The sequence below is a fragment of the Pelodiscus sinensis genome, chromosome 1 (genome assembly GCF_052426305.1).
Source record: "Pelodiscus sinensis isolate ZL-2025 chromosome 1, ASM5242630v1, whole genome shotgun sequence".
Taxonomy (NCBI): domain Eukaryota; kingdom Metazoa; phylum Chordata; order Testudines; family Trionychidae; genus Pelodiscus; species Pelodiscus sinensis.
Window position 1 is genome coordinate 108,764,171 of NC_143052.1, and position 14,929 is coordinate 108,779,099.

At 43.4% G+C, this 14,929-nt stretch overlaps 1 protein-coding gene across 6 annotated transcripts in view; it reads left to right on the forward strand.

Moving 5' to 3' along the window:
- Positions 1-14,929, forward strand: part of TMTC1 (transmembrane O-mannosyltransferase targeting cadherins 1) — a 227,093-nt gene that overhangs the window by 179,923 nt on the left and 32,241 nt on the right. For all 6 annotated transcript variants that reach the window (XM_075940705.2, XM_075940711.2, XM_075940703.2 and 3 more), the window contains one exon: positions 12,383-12,526. In XM_075940705.2, the coding sequence (XP_075796820.2) occupies positions 12,383-12,526 (144 nt within the window). The remainder of the gene's footprint in view (positions 1-12,382; positions 12,527-14,929) is intronic.

Genomic DNA, 14,929 nt, shown 5'->3' on the forward strand with positions numbered 1-14,929 from the left:
ACAGCTCATCACCTAATAAACTTTTAAAGTGCTAGATAGTCCTGTCTTTTGTTTCAGCAGGACCAATAATGGCTGTTAGTTAGGATGGGTAGAAATGGTGCCCCATGCCTCTTATTGTCACAAGCTGAGAATGTGTGACAGAGGAGGGAGCACTTGATGATTACCTGTTCTGTTCACTCCCTCTGGGGTACCTAGCATTGGCCACTGTCAGAGGACAGGGTATTGGGCTAGATGGACCTTTAGTCTGACCCAGTGTGACCATTCTTTTCTTCTTAAGAGATCAAGATCTAGAAAATCAAGACTGATGTGGAGAAAGTAGATAAGGAAGTGTTACTTACTCATAACAGAAGAACTAGAGGTGACCGAATGATAGTAGTAGGCAGAGGTAGGATGTATTTCTTCACACAATGTACAGTTATCCTGTGGGACTCCTTGCCAGAGGATGTTGTGAAAGCCAAGACTATAACAGGGTTTAAAAAAGAACTAGACTGGTTCATGAAAGATAGGTCCTTCAGTGGCTATTAGCCAAGACAGGCAGGAATCATGCCCTGGCCTCTGTTTGTCAGAAGCTGGAAATAGGTGCAGGGCCGGCCCACAACATTTTGGCACCTGAGGTGGGGAGCTCAAATGACGTCCCCATGCCCCCTCGCTTGGGCCAAAACTTTGAAAGGTCTCAATTCTGCCTTCTTCCTGTTCTACTCCTCTCATGGTACTGCTTTGCTACCTACATATGCACCAGCAAAAGACACAAATTTTCTACACTCTGGGTCCTAGTGGCGTCCCCCCACAGTCTGGCATCTGAAGCGGCCACCTCAGTTCACCTCATGGCCAGCCCTGAATGGGTGATGGGCATGGGTGTCCACTAGCTTAGGCATGGGAAGACTTTGCCTTCTCAAACCACCAGGCATGGCCCTGCCCACAGAATGCCTGCTGTAGGTGTTCTGGTGGTGGAGTGTTGCTATCCTCAATGCCTGCCCTTCCCATGCTCCTAGCTGAGGAGACTGGAGATGCATGCCGCTTGCCCTCCCTGGTGCTCTAGGGATGAGGATCTTGAGGCACATGTACACATGCCTCCCCCATCTTTCCCTCCCTGTGGTGGGGTAGGTGCATGCTCAGCATGGTGTCCCGCCTCCTCCTCTCCCTGTAGAAGGGGCGAGGCCTCAGCAGAGGGGGCAGGGTTGTAGGTGGGGCAGGAGGCATGCCTCCCCCAGCCCTGCCTGCACCAACTGCTTATGACAGGGGATGGATCACTTGATGATTCCCCATTCTGTGCATTCCATCTGGGGTACTTAGCATTGGCCATCTACTGGGATAGATGGACCGTTTGTCTGGCCCGGTATGGTCCTTCTTGTGCTCTTATGTTTTGTTATATTGTCCCCAATAATTTGGTTCTGTAGCTGATCTTATAATGTCTTGCACTTTGTTGCTTTTATGTAGTTTTCTTGGATTACGTAGCGATACCTAAACTGTTCTCTTTCTGTATTAGGCAAGCCTATTGTGGCTTCTTAGCATTTTCTTAGAGATCAATTTTTTAGAAGCTTTGCATGGATTTTTCAGGAGCTAGAATTTGAGTGTGTTCTTGTAAAAATGCATTTTCATGAATTTAGTGGATTACTTTTTTTTTTAAAGAGGCTAGAAAAAAAGGTAGACGTGCTCCCAAAATTTTATTAGGAAAGGGTATTGTGTATGAATTCTTGTCATTTGTGTACAAATGAGAGGACTTGCCGAACTGTTCCTACAGCATGTCCCTCATAGCTCAGCATCACTGGGAACTTAGAGGTTAGCAAATTAGTTTTTATTTTTAGCCTCAGTACTGTGTTTGACATAAAATCCTTTTATCTCCCTTGTACTCAATCTGCAAGTCCTTTTCCTCCAGCAGGTTCTTAGACTATCATGAAAATTCATAAAGCCACGAGCAACAGGGAAACTCCTCAACTCCCAGCTGCCACAGGTGGCAGGGTTCTCCACAGTTCCCAGCCATGGGGGTTGGGTGACCCTGGAGCTCTGACGCTCAACCAGTGATGGGTTCCCCTGGAGCTCCTAGCCACGCCACCACTGCCCCCCTGCAAATTCCCATTTGGTCCCAGATAGTTTAGTAAAAATCACGCCAAGGTCACAGCTTCTGAGAGTTTTTCTTTAGTGACCTGTGTCCATGACTTTTACTAAAAATCTCTGCGACAAAACACTAGCCTTGGATACAGCATCTCCTTGCCGGAGCAGGATTGCTCCAAGATTCTATCAAGTATCATTTTAAATGCAGTTTTATCATGGAGGTGAATGTGATGTAATATTAAAATTGGTTGGAAATAATATAATTGTGTACATATAAATATGTAGTGTAAAATGTTGACATGAATGATATATGCATGTAACAGTCTTACTTTTGTTGGCACAATGATGTCCATAAAATATTACGGTGAATATGGGGGGGACATGTCTAAAAAGTCTTACTATCCTCCCTGCAAATGTTTTAGCTTATTTGACTAGGGGCTGATTCTCTGCAACCAGAGCAGGAGTACCAAAATCAACTTCAGCAGCCCTTAAAGTCTATGGAATGGGCTTAGTAGTATGGACTCGTTTAGAAAATTGACCTTAAGCAGCTAAATTTGACCTAAACTCCGATGATAGACCAGGCCTAAATTACACTGGAGTACTTCCACCGCTCTTATGCTGAGTGGTGAAGTCAAGGAGGTTGGGTGTGGATTGGAAGAATCCGTCTAATGAACTGGGAGAGAAACTGCAAAGGAACATTCTGCAACGTAAGGGCTGACCTGCCAAAGGCTGTCCCTTAAATTCCATGCCTCATTTTTCCCATCAGTAAAGGAGAGGTAATAATATTTAGTTACCTTGCAGGAGTATTGTAATGATCCATTCTTCATGGCTGTTCTAAAGATGAAAATTTCTTTACAGGTGTTTCGTTTTTACTGAGTTCCTTCGTCAAAAGATGCTTATAAAACAGAGCACCAAAGAATTAGCCAATGGAATTAGTTGCTGATTTCTCCCACAGGGTGAGGGCTTGTCTACACTGACAAGCTTTGACACCAAAAAACCGTTTTTGGTAACAAAACCCGAAGAGCATTCACATTGCAACGTGACAGAAGTCACAACAAACATCCAGTTCAGGCGGCAAAACTTCCACCTCTGCAAGGGACTTTTGTCTTTTCTTCTCCCTGGACTGTCGACAATCATGTAGGGTATGTAAACTAGTTTACCCAACATAGCCAATGGAGAGGGGATTTAAATAATCCCCGCTTCATTAAAATAAAACTGGCCGCCGCGCTGTGCTGACAGTCAGCTGATCCGGCACAGCATGGCAGTCTAGACGCGGATCGGTTGACAAGGGAAGCCTTTGTCGACTGTTCCTGTAAACCTCGTTTCACGAGGCATAAGGGAGTGGTCGACAAAGGCTTCCCTTGTCAATCGATCTGCGTCTAGACTCCCGCGTGGTGCTGGATCAGCTGATTGTCAGCACAGCACGGTTGCCATTTTTATTTTAATGAAGCGGGGATTATTTAAATCCTCGCTTCATTGACTATGTTCGGTAAACTAGTTTACAAGCCATGTAGTCTAGACGTACCCGTAATGTGTACGATAGTAGTGGGGGCTTTTTGAGTTTATTGGACTCCCAAGATGTTTCCCACAATGTCCGATTAGCTTCTCTGGTCAGCGCATTGAACTCCACTGCTCTGCAGCCATGTAAACAGATGCGCCTCTCCCACTTGCACATTCATTTCAGTGGTCCTCATGCATCCTTCTCAGGGAAACAGAGATGGCTGTCAGTGTGAAGGGTGAAGAATCAGGGCAACCACAGCTGCAAGTGACTGGTAGGTACTGGCACATGTATAGTCACATTTCTCGTGCCATTTATGTGAAGGGGTATAATCGAAACACCCTACAATGCAGAGACAAGATAAAGGATCTCCATCAGACACACCAGAAGGCGAAGGATGCAAACAGCCAGTCTGGTGCGGCACCCAAAACATGCCAGTTTTATAAAAAACTGGACACAATCCTGGGTCGGGATCCTACATCCCCAGCCAAGGACCCTGTGAATACTTCCCATAGCAGAGAATCAGAAACAGCACTTAACCCAGAGGCAAAAGTTATTGATGAAGAGGAGGAAGCAGATGAGGAGAAGGGGCTCACTGTGGGGCCAACCTGCATGTCAGGCAGCAAGGAATTTTTCTCAAGTCCTGAGGAGTCTCAGCAACTGTACACGGAGAATGAAGCAAGGGAAGAGATGCAGGGTAAGTTGTTGTATTGCAGCTGCTGGCAGGGGTGGAGGGTGGGGGACAGGGACGACAGCGACATGGGGTGTTAAGTTGCTGTGCATTGCAGCGGTGTGGAAGTGGGGCAGAGAGCAGAGCATGGATGTACACACAGGTATCAATAGGATCTTGCTGGGACGTGCTGTTGAAGCGTTCCCTGGTGTACTTGTTCATTTTCTCATGGAGATTCCATGGCAGGGCTGCTGTTTCCCTCCTGCCACAGTACAATGCTCTCCCAACCCATTTTTCAGCCTGTGTTTCTGGAACCAAAGCAGCACAGAGTTTGGCTGCATAAGGAGCAGGGCACCCCCCGCTTGCATCTATAAGCAGAGCCTGAGTTTGCCTGTTAAACCTCAGCAGGGATGTGTCAGCCAGAGTAATGGCAGCCTGTGAACAAGTGTAGGATTATTACAGATTGTTTCCATGTACACCTGCTGAACAAGTGTGGACTGTACTTTGTTGGGGCCCCATGCCCAACCCTCCATCTCCCCACCTTTAAAACTCACCATGATCAGAGTGTTTGGAGAGATCTGTGTATATCTCTATGGTGACAAGAAAAGTGGCCACAGACGTGCATGTTAGTGAAATGTTTCAGTGTTTATCAGGAATGGTAATCACTCAGTTGCTGAAAGTCAGGCACACTCTCCCGCAGACAGACTCCATCAACTAAGGAAGAAACCTCGGTGAACAAGAGAGGATCTAGTGAAGGATGTTTTGCAGCATTCAACATGTTAGAGAAGAAACATGCGACCCAGGAGCAGATGGGGTAAACGGAATTGCTTTATTGCCCACACACGTTTACCTCGGACATTCAATGCAATGTCCAATTGGCAACCTTTTGGCACCAGTTACACCCTTTTATCTATTTTAGTATGTTAATTCATACATCTACTTTCCCTAAAACCTTATTTAGTAATGTTAACTCCCATACCATGAATATTAATAAGCAGGTGATGAATATGATTATATCCGCCCCTAATTACGATTTATAGAATTTCTAATTAAATCAACACTTTTCTGCACTACAAACTTTTCAGATCAGCAGGTTACAGAGGTTACAAGAAAAGTAACCCTAAAATATTTTATACCGAGCCAGTGAGAGTAAGTAAAAGACACAACAACGAAGAGCAGCTGTTTGCTTATCTATTTTCCTAGTCTGCAAAAACAAAGGGAAAGAGCAAATTTATACATCAAAAAGGATAATATCTGCTTTGGCCGGACCCAAATCTATTGTTCCAGACTGCGAAAACAAAGGGAAAAAATATGCCTAAGGGCAATGCCGTCTGTGGCTGACCCTTACCACTATCCCAGACCTCTATTAATTTTTACATATCCTGACACAACACTTCAGAGAAAAGAGAGGAAAATAGGGCCAGGGAGATGAAAGTCAGAACAGAAGCCACTGAACGCATGTTAAAGCTCATGGAAGGCCAAACTGAGATGCTGAAGTGTGTTATCAAGATGCAGAGCAAACAAAACCTAAGGCCTCCCTCTCAGCACATGTAGTATTCTTTTCACAGCAACCCGCCCTCTATGCCCACACACTCCTTTTCAGAGTCAGGTTTTTTTCCCAGTACACTTCACTCCCTACCACAATAGTGACTGATTGCTGGCCATTCACACAATAGTAAGGTTTTCCAATAGCCCTTACTATCGCTTGCTACTAGCATCCAGCCTGTGGCTATGTCTATACTGCTTCCTTCTTGTGCAAAAGCATATGCAAATGAAGCACGGATTAGCATATTGCTGTGCTTCATTTGCATAATTAATTAGGGACCATTTTTGCCCAAGAGGCTTTTGCGCAAAAAGGAGCTGTGTAGATGGCTCCTTTTTGTGCTAAAACCCTCTCTTGCGCAAGAGCCGTTCTTCCTCATTTTTTTCAGGAATGTGATGCATATTTCCATGAGTTTATTTTGTGTGACACAACTCACACAAATCTGCTCTGGCTCCTATGGAAGCCTGTAATATCCCTTGGTTTCTTGTGAATGCCTCACTCAGGATGAGCGGTGGGATGAGGCAAGGAGGCTGGGAAGCAAAGTGGTAGCTGACGGGAAGTTTTTCACATTGCCAAAATGCCTAGCAATACGTGCACATTCGCACAGTACTTAGCAACCGAAGGAGGTTACAGGCACTGTGGGATGCTTACTCACATTGCTTTGCTCTTTCTGTTGGCAGGGGAGATAACCATGTGGCCATGATAGAGGCCAGCAGTGTAAATAGACAGAGGGGGGCAGTATAAATAGGATTTGGCAACTTAGGAATGACGACAGTACTTTCGTCACCAAATCTTTCCAGTGTAGACATAGCCTGAGTCGGAAATCCACTGAAATACTGTTTGTGACAACACAAATGTGCTTCTCACAATAACCAGTGTGCTGAAGTCATCTCCTGTGGTCTCATGTCGGCCAACAATTTAAAATGTTTTTAAGAACTAAAATAAGTTTGTAATTGGAAAAGTGCTCAGACTCTAGGTGCCCCCGAGGGTGAACGTGGTTGAAATTTAGCTTGTAGGGGCAGAGGCTCAGTTAGCTCTGTGGAGACCCTGGGTTTCACCCTTTCCTTTCAATGACTCTCAGCAGGTGCGCCGGAAGAAAGCTGAGATGGCCAGCAGAGAGGTGTGGCAAGAGCTGCATCTGAAAGGCATTTAATGAAGTATTTGGGAGCAGTGATCACCTGGAAGAAGCACTGGTGTGCGACAGCAGTCCCCTGCTGCCACAGCCATGCGGGCCAGGGCTTTGTTCGGGACTGAAATACTTAGACTCTGATCACCTGTCTCCTTGTCATACTTTGAGGCCACTGGCAGCCGTGCAAATCATTGGGACCCTCGTGCTTCCACCTTACCATTCGCCTAGCTGCCATAACTCATTGTCTGTTTCCTTGGGCAGTTGTAAATAGCCACATTCCTTTTGCTTTCTTCCCTTTCAGGCTTATGGTCATGGAAAAATATAAAGAACTCAGTAGAAGGGGTTAGGGAGTTATCAAGCTAATGTTCTTTCCCCCTTTAATACCTTGGACGCAAGACCAAGAGGCCTTTAATTTCAGTATCATGAACAGGACTTGTCATTTGTTTAAGTGGTTTCCCAATATTTGAATTAAAAGTATTACAATTCTTGGTGGATTATAGATTGTATTTATAACAACAAATTTCCCTTCCCTCTTCCCTTCCAGAACTATCTTTTACCATAGAAATAAATGAGCCACTGTACATTTTTTTACTAATATGCTAGATAATCTCTACGTTAAATCAAAAGTAAATAGTCATTGGTATTTCAAGATTGAAAATCTGTTTCTGTTTTATGCTCTGTGTCTTTGGTGTGAAACTAGAAATCTCTTGTCTGTTCCAGTCAATGAAGCTTTTGTTCGTCTGTATTAAAGAGAATGCTGCTAGTCTAAAAGAACTGGAGAATAATTACGAACAGGAGTTTTATGCATTGTATACCTGCAATAGTTAAAGACATGGCTGCTTAAATGTATTCTAACAATTGCAGCAGCAGCACCGGAGGAGTTATTTGAATTATTCATTTTGCCAGGAGAAAACATCCCACTTGTCTTTTCTTCAGAAATCAAAGCCCAACCTTATTCAAAGTATGCTTTTATGGGGGAGGTTTTAAGTGAATTGTGCTGTTTCAGGACTTCTGCTATAATTGCCAACAAAAGCAGATTCTTAAAGAAAATACCTAGGGTTTCTAAAAGAAGGGGAAAATTGATTTTTCACATGAACTGCTGGTTTAGGGAGAAGTTTAATGAAATTCAGCTCTTACATAAATAATGCAGCACTTGCATTTGATTATGTGAAGCCTTGAGGAATTTCTGCCTAATCAGATATATAGCAAGAGGGATATTGCCAACAGACTAACCATTCCTAATGTGCATGGAGAGGTCCATCCAGATGGAAAGCTCAGATTCCTAAAAGAATCTATAAAACTGTGCAAATTTGAGAAGTTGACTCTCTGCATCTCAAACTGTCACAAGTATTTATAAAACAAGATCTGTATTCTCTGCATTATTATTGCTACTTTAGTGCTTAGGGGCCCCCACTGAAATTGAGACCCCATGTACATATTGTACAAACACATGGGACGACACAGCCCTGCCACCAAGAGCTTACAAGACAGACAGACAAAAGGTGACACTGGGATACATTTAAAAAATGCTGCGTTTACAGATGTTTCAGTTACAAAAAAACACCCCAACCTAGAATACTTTTGTACATGCAGATGATCTGCAAAATTTGTGGGAATGTTTTTAGAGCCCCTTAATCAATTAAGCCGTGACGTGTGAGATGAATGCAAGCTTATTGTGCTTGGTCAGTCTCACTCAGAGCTATGTTGGATCCTCTCTTTATCACCCCCTCCTCTCCTCGAAGTTTAGATTGACAACATTGGGAGTTCATGCACAGAAGGCAGATAGAGTGGAATTGTGATCCTCTTAGGACTTGATCATGTCCCTCCCTGCCCCTTTATTGCATTAAGCAGCAGCACCTTACCTTTTGATTCAATTATACCACTTGCAGAGTAAGGTATTCAACATAAGTAAGAGTAGCAGAATTGGACCCTTCCTTATAAACCTATCGAACACCATGTCCTCTCCCTACAAGTTGGATTTTCTCTGTTGCTGTCTCCTCTCCTAATGTTTGTTTGGATAGGTGGGTATGACCGCTGTTGTTTTCAATTTCTGATAAAGTTACAAATGGCTTTCACAAAAGTGCTTTATATTTAGGACCAGATCCTCAGCTAGTATAAATTGGTAAAGCTTTATAGACTTTATTAGGGCTAAATCAATACACGCTGGCACAGGAGCTGATCCTTTGGTGTGGGTGTGGGTGTGTGTATATAATATAGTAAAGGGCCATATGACCATTAGTAAATCTAAAGTGCATGAAGTACCATATGGAACAGCTGGAAGAACTGTCTGCATGGTATAACTGACTTCATTTAATGGCAGAGCCTTTAATGCACAGTTCACATCCTTTATTTATGGAGCCACTAATAGGACAGTGTAAGGATGAAACTGGGTCTGTATTTTCCACTTGAGTTTTCATTCCCTTCTAAATTTGCCCAGAAAATTTGGGGCTAAAATTTCATGTGAATGCTTATAGGCCAAATAATTTTATTTCTGAATGCTTCAAGGAAATACGCTGTTAACGGGCAGTAAAATGTTAATATATTTTTGACTTTTCCAATAATTGTCTTAAGTGCTTTTGCCCACTCATAACTCAAACACGGTTTGGTGTCAGAAGTTAAAACCTCCTCATGCTTTGTGGGTACTAGCTATAAAATAACACAGAGGTTTGTTTCGAAGCAGAAATATAAAATAAATGACCCACAAAGTGACTGAACTTTTTTCCAAAGAAATCAATAGCAAAAAATTCCCTTAAACACCTAGGGAGACAAAACTGAGCTCTTAAGATGTCTGCCTGTCTGTTCGGTGGCTACATTGAACCATATCCAAGAGCATATCTGGTCTGTCCCTGAAGTAGCCCAAGAAAACTGCTGAAACTTGATTCATTCCCTGGTGCCCCATAGTCCCCAATGGAAGGAATTTTCCACTGCATTTATCTTGTGTCAATTCCATTCTGCTGGCCAGTGCATTTGGGGGATGGACACAAGGCTTGGGTTGTTCTTTACCCGCTTCCTGCGCATCTGCTCAGAGGGTGGAAGTAACACTCTGAAGTTTTCCTTTTCTCCCACACCCAGAGGGTGAGTCCAGGCTGATTGTGCAGGTTGATGGTGGGCTTCTGTGCCCCAGTGCAGCTGTGTTAGGGCCAGCCACAATTTGGTCCTTCATTTGTAACTCTTTGGTTATGTGTTAGAAGAAGAACCATTAGGGAAAAATGCCAATTGAATAGCTGGTAAATGGTTGTATTGTTGGTGAATGGTGGTGCTGGAGTATTTAGCTGTGCAAGATACTGGCTTGTACAACCACAAACTGTCAAGTATAGTTTCGAGACTGAGTAGGGTCTTTCATGGCTGAGCACAAGATGCTGATCTGAGGGTGACAGAATATTTAGCCATCAGTTACAGTACAGTGTCAGATGTATGTGTTTATTTACCAGTATAACACAATGTTTTTAAAAAGATATATGGTTGCATCCAGGAAATATTAGAGATCAATCATGCAGGTATTAGTACCTGTCCAGTAGAGAGTGCAACGGAGGAATAAAATGATTTTGAGCCACTGACCATACTTATTTATAGAAAGTTACCCATGTCCGCAGTTGCCTGAGTTCCCTCCTACTTTTCCAGATCCTCTCAGAAAGAGGTCCCTTGCCAAAACTGTTCAAGTGCCACGGACCCTGAAAGAGACTGGTGTAAAACTAGAATATAAAGTCGATGACAAAATACAGAATTATTCCTGCTACTTAAGAAAAGAAAATCCCCATCTCCACCTCATTAGAAAACATGGGGTGAAATACAGGGAGATACCCAGATTCAGTCTTAAACTTTGTTAGCATTCTGTTTATTTTAGGCACTTATAGGGCCCTAATTGCTATAGTATCTGAGTCATTCCATCTTTAGTATATCTTTCCAGCACTCCTGTGAAGTAAAAAAGTAGTATTAACCCTATATTATGAACGGAGACCTGAGTTACAAAGAGATGAACCACTGTGTCCAAAGTCATGTTGGAAGTCTGTGATGGAAATGAGATTTGGCCTTGGACCCAGCTCTCGCATGTTCAATGGACCATCCTTGCTCCTTAGGGCTCATATCAGGAATACCATACATCTAGGTTTTCCAGATATGATCTCTTTGTTTAGTCTTTTGGTCTCCATTTGGGTAGATATTTGAAATAAGAGCAAATGGCTGGAGAGTAGCAGCTGCCGGCCAGCCACCCAGCTCTAATGGCAGCACCACTGCCAGCAGCAGTGCAGATGCAAGAGTGGCATGATGTGGTAGGGTTGTACTTGCTTCCTGCTCACTCTCCCCCCTTCTGTGTCCTCTATTTGGGAACCTGAAATATGATAACCCTTGATCATAAGTAATTCCTCATTAGCAAAATCAACTGTGAAAGAACTACAGAGGGCAGTGCTGGAGAAGCAACTGTACAGTGATTACATTGAATTTCGGTTTAACTGAATTAAAACTCCTAAATCAGATTTTTATGAATCCAGGCAAGAAGGTAAGAGGCAGTAAGCAGAAAAAGTAGTCAGGTGAGAAGCTAAAGAGAGGGAAAAACTCTGTAATACTTGGGAGCACCATGTCCAACACAATAGGGCTCCAAAGTTTGATTGTGGCTTCTAGGGTGTTACTGCAATGTGTTTTATTATCATTATGAAATAATTCTGATTTAGAGTTGAGATTTCTGCTGAATTCAGCAGAATTATACCACAGAGGAATTTGGCATGTTATGGAATAATATTGCAACACAGAAAAGCTGAGTTAAAGTTCTCTTTTGAACAGTTAATTTTTTACATTCCATTTTTATATTAACTAGTAGTTAAGGAAAATTCAACACACATAGGCAACAGTACAAGTACATTTCCAAAGGCTGATCATTTGGGTTTTTTTTCCTGGATAATGTTCTTGTACAGCTGATTTTGTAAGTGGAAAATAATTTAGCAATCTAATGATGTGTTTTGTTTTGAAACTGAGATTGTTCCTTCCTTTTATTGATGAAAATGGAAAAAAATGTTTAAAAGTTTTTTGATTTTCAATGGAAATAAATGAAAAAAAATCTGAAACGTTTCCCATGGAAATGTACATGTGACACAATTTTTTGGTCGACAAAAATTTGACTATCTAAAACTTCTCTGCCTTTTGCTAGAAGGACAAGCTCTGCGATAAACATCCTTCTTCACCACAACTGACAGGAAGTTTATAAGAATAGGTCTGATTTGCATTTTTCTACGGAGGCTGAGCACATTTTCCCCCATCCCTTTCTTTAAAACTTCTACCTCTTTTGCTATAAAGCTCTGAACTCTTTCTCCGCTCTCATCAGGAGCTTCTGCAAGGGAGGAGAAATACATCAGCAATGTTCAGAGGGTTATTTTCACTTACAGAAAAGAGCATAACTGCAATAGCCTTGTCTAGTGTTGGGAGGAGAGAGTATTAAAGCAGATAGCTTTGTTTGTCAGTATGTGAATGACTATGATTTTGCACTGTCCACTTCCCTAGATTGTATCCTCGTCATGCAAGTGCCCTGAACAACCTTGGCACGTTGACCAAAGACTTGGTGGAAGCAAAGGAATATTATAGAAGAGCTCTTCAGTTAAATCCACAGCATAATCGAGCTCTCTTCAATCTTGGAAACCTGCTCAAGTAAGTTATCACTGAGGTCAAATGGCTTCAATAAAATTAAAATACTTTCCTTTCCTCCTCTTTCTCCTGCGCCTGGCCTGCCCTGTTGCAGCAGCAGATTGTCTACCCAATGGTAACGATGAGTGACATTAAGTTCTCACTGGCAGACAGGACATCTGTGGAGTTTAGGGTGATTGGTTTTGAATTCTGATGTGCTATTTGTTATTTTTTGGCTGGCTGTGAATTTCCTTTTTGGAAAGACACGTCACTTTGGCTCAAAGAATCTCACAGAGAAGTTAACCAAACAAAGAAAAAAAGTAATATTGGGCCAGATAGTAGCCTGTGTTAAGATGCCTTTACACCAGCCAACTGGCATAGAAGTGCTCGGAAGCAAATGTCACTTAATGCCCCCATTTCTGTCCTTGTGATCAGCAAGTTGTGGGGGACATGACTAGTGAAAGGGGACATGGTTGGGACACCTTCTAGTGCTGGGGCAGCTCATTAGGGCTATAAGCAACTTGTACTACTTCATCCAGCCCATCGGCTGCCCTAAATTACACCTGAGAACAGGAATATCCAAAATCTAAGTCGGCTTAAGGTCATTTGTGCCCCCACTCGCTGATTTGCACCAAATGCTCCTCAGGTACAGCCCATTATTATTATTTTTTACATTAGATCTTAGGCTTGGAACAAAGAGGCCAACACTAGAAATGTTTGCTAACATTGTAACGTCACTTAGCGGTGGTGTGATTTTTTTCCCCCCCCAACAATGATTCTATATCAGTAAAAGCTCTAGTGCAGCTGTTCTTCATACCAGCCAAAAAGTGCTTTTGCCAGGATAGCTTCTGTCCTCTGGGGAGCCCGCATACTGTCCAGAGCATTTTTTTCTCCCGTATAAGTTGTGCCTACAGCACGAGGGTTTTCCAGTATAGCTCTACAGGTTGTACCTCCCTGGTCTGGCAACTTCTGAACCTGACCGGTTCCAAATCAAGGAATGTGCCGGACCAGGGGAATTTGACATCGACCCCACTGTTGCTGCTGGCTGTGGGGCTCTGTTCCAGTGGCAGCAGAGGGGCTGGTATTGACTGGCAGGGACTGGAGGCGGGTGCTCAGAGGAAGAGGCAGGGAGGCTGCAGAGCCCCGTGGCCAAGGTGCAAAACCCTAGGAGTGCACTGAACCCTGCAGCAGCCAGGCTGCACTCCCGGACCCCATTGCAAGGCTGTGCCCCTGACCGCAGGGCTTCACAGCCACTCTGCCTCTTCTTCTGAGTGTCCCCCATCTCCACTCCTGCCCCTCCCTCTCTCCTTGAGCTACAGCACCACACAATGAACTATTTGCAGCCCTCCTGAAGAGTTCGAGGTGCAGGGGGAGTTGCTGAGTGCAGAGTTCAGCTTTTCCCTGTGAGTGCTCCAGCCCGGAAGCATCCCCGGGGATGCCAGACTGCAAATATTCCGGGATTTCTGGACTATGGAAATCCAGACCATAGAAGACCAGCCTGCACCAGCAAATTCTTTCTCATGTAGACCTGGGTTTGGTATTGAGTTGGTTACAAAACAACATCGTATTTCCAAAACATTTTTGGGCTGTACTGTTCTATACGTTGCTTTGAATAAGGCTTCTGTATCAAAAATAACTTAAATTCTGCCTTGTACCTGGCTGCATATTATTGATAGTGGAGAATTCACCGTGATAACTTTACCGGTCAATGCTAGTGTTTTGTGCTGGCGTATGGAGGACAAGTCATTCCCGAGAAATGAAAGAGAGGGTCAATATTTTATAGAGCTACAGAAAACACAGATCCAAAAGGCAAAAAGACTTGGGGCATTATTTGTTAGTTGGCTGAAGTGCTTCTGAGCTTCTGCAGTCCCCAGTTGATGTGCAGCATTCCTGGTCATGCCAATGTAGAGAAGTATAAATCAGCCACTACGATCAAAGGGCTCCATAAAGCCACATTTGCCTCTCACCAGTCTTCCCTGTAAGCTATACCCTTGTCAAGCCACTCAGGAGAGATTTAAATGCCACCTAGCTGATTAGCAGAGCGCACAGGGCTAGGTTTGTGTTTCTCCTGGTGGTGCACATTTGCATATGCTTCGGTGCACATAAAATATTTATTCTTCACATGGATGGAAAAAATCCATACATGGATAGGAAAGAATAGAGGGAACATTGCCCCTTGCCCTCAAATTCCACAAGTCAGCCCATTATCTCCTATCTCCTGACCAAGTTCTAAAATGGGTAATCACTTTCTTTCTGTTGTCGCTTCAGTTGTTTCTCATGTCCCCTCTTAAAAACCATTGCACAGTGAGGCTGTTAAATAGATGCTGTGTTCCACCCCAAAAACAATTGCTTTAAAGCAGTGGCTGTGTGAGTCCTATAAAGTGCTTTTGAATCCTTCAGGTTAAGATGTGCTATATAAAGACAAGT